Below are 3689 nucleotides of genomic sequence, written 5' to 3'. Positions count from 1 at the left end.
ATTTTATTAAACAAAAACATTCTATATTCAACCTTTCTCACAAATTATAAGAATTAATGTAATAAAAGATAAATAAAAAAATAAAATATATATATATATTTAATTAATTATTTGTAATAAGAATGTTTCTATTAAAAAAGAATGTTAAACTCAAAAATTATAATTATAATTTCCAATTCAAAAGGTTAGAGTGAAGATTAAAAATAACCAGCATTAAAAAAATCTAATTATAAACCAATTTGTAATTCCTTATTTTAATAAGTCAAATAAATTGAACACCCAAGCCAAATACAATTCTTATTTCAATTACAAGTTTACAACCATAGCCATAATATAGAAATCACAGTGCAAATTGACTAATCCAATATAAATGTAAGAATTCATAACATTGACTAAATCAATTCTTTCAGAACATGAATAAAAAAAAAAATTATCATACAGACAAACTGCGATGCCATGCTTAAAAGAGCATCGAAGAAAAGAAAAAAAAAAACGAAATCGAAATCGAAAGCTCCAAACAAGATGCAATTACATTCTCGAAGAAATTATCGACTAAGAAACCTTAAGGTGTTTCCCATAGAGGTATTAGATTCTTCAAATCAAGAATCTCAATTGTTGTCGCTAGGAATGACAACCAACGATTCAAACCTAGAATGAAGCGACACTGCTTCATCGGCTACATAAACATCTTCCAAACGTTTCCAAGCTAGTTCTGACTTCTCTTGTGCTAACTTTCCATTACTTTCATCTCCTTTCAATTTCTCAAGGCATTCATCGAATAGCGACTGGTCTGCTTCTGAAAATATCTTCCTCACATTTATCGTTAGGGTTTGAACAGCTTGATTCCAATGTCGGGCGTTCCTTTCCAAAGGTGGAAAGATTATGGGCAATATTACACTGCGGTTTTGTGTAATCAGGTTTCTTATGTGGTCGTTGTTCCATAAGAGCAATGTCCGTTCTGCGACCTGTTTACATAAAAGAGAATATTAGAGGAGGTCGTTTTTTATTGGGAAGCCTCATTTAGCTTAGTGGTAGAACAAAAAGCTCATGGTCTCGAGACTTCATGACCATTTAAAAAAAAACAGGTAAGTATTTCAATATGGAAAACACATAACCTTCAAATGGCTCCTATCCGCGATCTAATCGTTTGAACAGTTTGTAGAGCTCAAGACAATTCTCTGAGCATTCATGAGTCCAATTAGAAAGCACAAGACTTTAAACATATCTGGGTTGGCTACAGTTTGAGAAACATAGGCCTATTTTGTAAACACATTTTGGGTCTTGGTCAAGATCCAGATTCGAATCTAGATGAGAAACAACCAACAATTTTTTTAAATTGGGTCTAACCAAACATGATCTCATCTGGATTCAGATCCATATCGAGAAAGTGTTCTCATATGGACCCATGGTATGCCAAATTGTGTTTGATCCGGGTGAGATTCCAGCTCAATTTGTACCTCAGCCCAACTAAGCTTATGATTCCCTAACCCACATGTATTTTTTTTTTTTTAATAATGGTCATAAAAACTCTAACCCAAAACTGTATGGTCATGATCTTTGCGCACTACCAACTCAGCTAAATGACTGGATATCCCATCTCTTAACCACATCCATGACTAACCGGATACCCAATGCCCGACAAGAATCATAAGAACCTAATGCGGGAGTCAATTTTCTTTTTTAGAACCGATTTTTTTATCTGGAGTAGACTAACACAACATCCTTATACAAGGGGAAAGGCCTATGGTAGAAGTGTACAGTTGGGAAGCCTAGCCGTTAGGATAAGTGGCAGAAATAAAGCGACGATTATTAATAGAAATAAATAAAACATTTGTCGTTAAGTGTAGTATGAAAATGATTTAGTTGAATCACATCCCACCACCATTACTCCCACTTCAATCGATATCCTTTAAGGGGAAATCAAACTTGAGACTTTTAACATCTTTCGTTCAAGAATCTTATCACTTAAGCTACACTGGGTACGGGTGAGTATCAAGTTAATGGTATCATTGCCAACCCACCCTAGATTTTAAGTCTTGATGAAACAACAGAGGATATGATAAGTAAATGGTGAAGACAAACATAAAAAAGGACAGAAATCTTTTACCTGAAAATGTGAGCTACTGAGACAACGTCCAATCTGTCGAAAAAGGGGGACAACACAACGTTGAAACTCAGCCATCTGAGTAGCTTCCAAAACTTCTTCTAACTCTCCGAGAAACAAAACCTGTTTCGAACTGTTAGTTACGGGCCAATACTTCAACAGACCTCGAATAACCGTATCAGCTAACTTGAAATCCTTCTCAACAAACTGAGTGATGCAGTAAGAAAGCTGTTGATGATAAATCGAAACGCCCTTGGGCTTGTGAAGCGGAATCAACGCTCGAACAAGGAAAAGCTTGTGCTCTTCCTTTAATGGCAATGCGAAACCGTTAACAATACTTCCCAAAATCTCGAGCAGCTCTGCAATTCCGTTGTGCCTCTCTGTTTCAAATATGTATCGGTAGAACACATTGTTGATCGTTTTTCTAATAAAAGGACGATGAACCATGAATTTCCCATAAATACGATGGAGAATTGTCTTCAGGTATTCTCTTTCTCTGGGATCCTCAGAATCGAAAAGATCGAGAAAATGAAGGAGAAAGGAATGGTCAATATATCTCTTAGCAAGCTTAGCTTCTGTTTCTGGGGAAGAAACGAATCTAAGTAGAAATTCGTAAACAATCTGAAGATGAGGCCAAGATGACTCCATTTTAAGATCATCTTCATCAACATCATATATTTCAGGTAATTTATGATCATGATGAGAAGATGGCAATGTTCTAAACAAATTAGATGATACCATTTTTGTGATTTCCTGCATAGCTATCTCATTAAACTTAGTATTCACAGAAGATACATAATCAACAAGCTCAAGCAAAGTCTGTCTCTTTATATCCTTCTCCTTGAGATTCTTAGTCGTAAAATTGAAATCAAACACTACGCAACACATTTTCAACTTCTTGAAGAACAGATTCTGCTTCTCTGAGTTCGGAACATCTCTGAAACTAGGCAAAGCTTCGTATACATCCGATTTAGTATCATTGATAGTAGAATGAGATCCGTTCAAGATGATTTGAAAATCACCTTCATCGTTCGAGTTTGCAGATTTCGACAAAGGCTTCTTAGGAAGCTTGCCGAGGATCTGTTTGATCATATTTTTTTTCCAACAAAACTAAAACCCTATTCCCAGAAGCATCAGCATCGACATCAGACAGCTACTAAACATCAAAATAGAAGGTCGTACCTTGTTACATGTTTATGATCCTCATTTAGATCGTGAGAGAGAGGATGATTGATCTAGAATCGAACGGGGGAATTGAAGATTAGAAGTTGGGATTTGAATGGTATGAAAATGGAGTTGAGAAAGTACTTACAAAGAGCAGAAGAGTGGTAGGTTTGTGGATTGTGAACCCTAAATTTGAATTTGTGGAGGCAGCTTCGTTGATTGTCCAGAGAAAAAAAAGAAGATAAGACAGAAACAAGTCTATTATTGTCACGATGACAGTGAAAGCTTGTTGGGATAATCACTAACCTATAACAAACATTTTTTTAATTAATTATTCATTAATTCTTTTCTTAATTATTATTTTAATTCATATGTTATCCCAACTTTAGTGTTCTAGGGAGGGGAGAAAGTTTATCATCAA

At 35.2% G+C, this 3689-nt stretch overlaps 1 protein-coding gene across 1 annotated transcript; it reads right to left on the bottom strand.

Moving 5' to 3' along the window:
- Positions 1–340: 340 nt before the first annotated feature.
- LOC124945408 (serine/threonine protein phosphatase 2A 59 kDa regulatory subunit B' gamma isoform-like) lies at positions 341–3462 on the bottom strand. Its single transcript, XM_047485838.1, has 2 exons — positions 2108–3462; positions 341–965 (listed from the first exon to the last, which is right to left on the bottom strand). Exons 1-2 carry the CDS (start codon positions 3194–3196, stop codon positions 609–611), a joined length of 1446 nt encoding a protein of 481 aa, XP_047341794.1. The 5' UTR covers positions 3197–3462; the 3' UTR covers positions 341–608.
- Positions 3463–3689: the final 227 nt, after the last annotated feature.

The sequence above is a fragment of the Impatiens glandulifera genome, chromosome 7, assembly GCF_907164915.1.
Source record: "Impatiens glandulifera chromosome 7, dImpGla2.1, whole genome shotgun sequence".
Classification (NCBI taxonomy): domain Eukaryota; kingdom Viridiplantae; phylum Streptophyta; class Magnoliopsida; order Ericales; family Balsaminaceae; genus Impatiens; species Impatiens glandulifera.
This window is presented reverse-complemented; position numbering and strand designations above follow the sequence as displayed.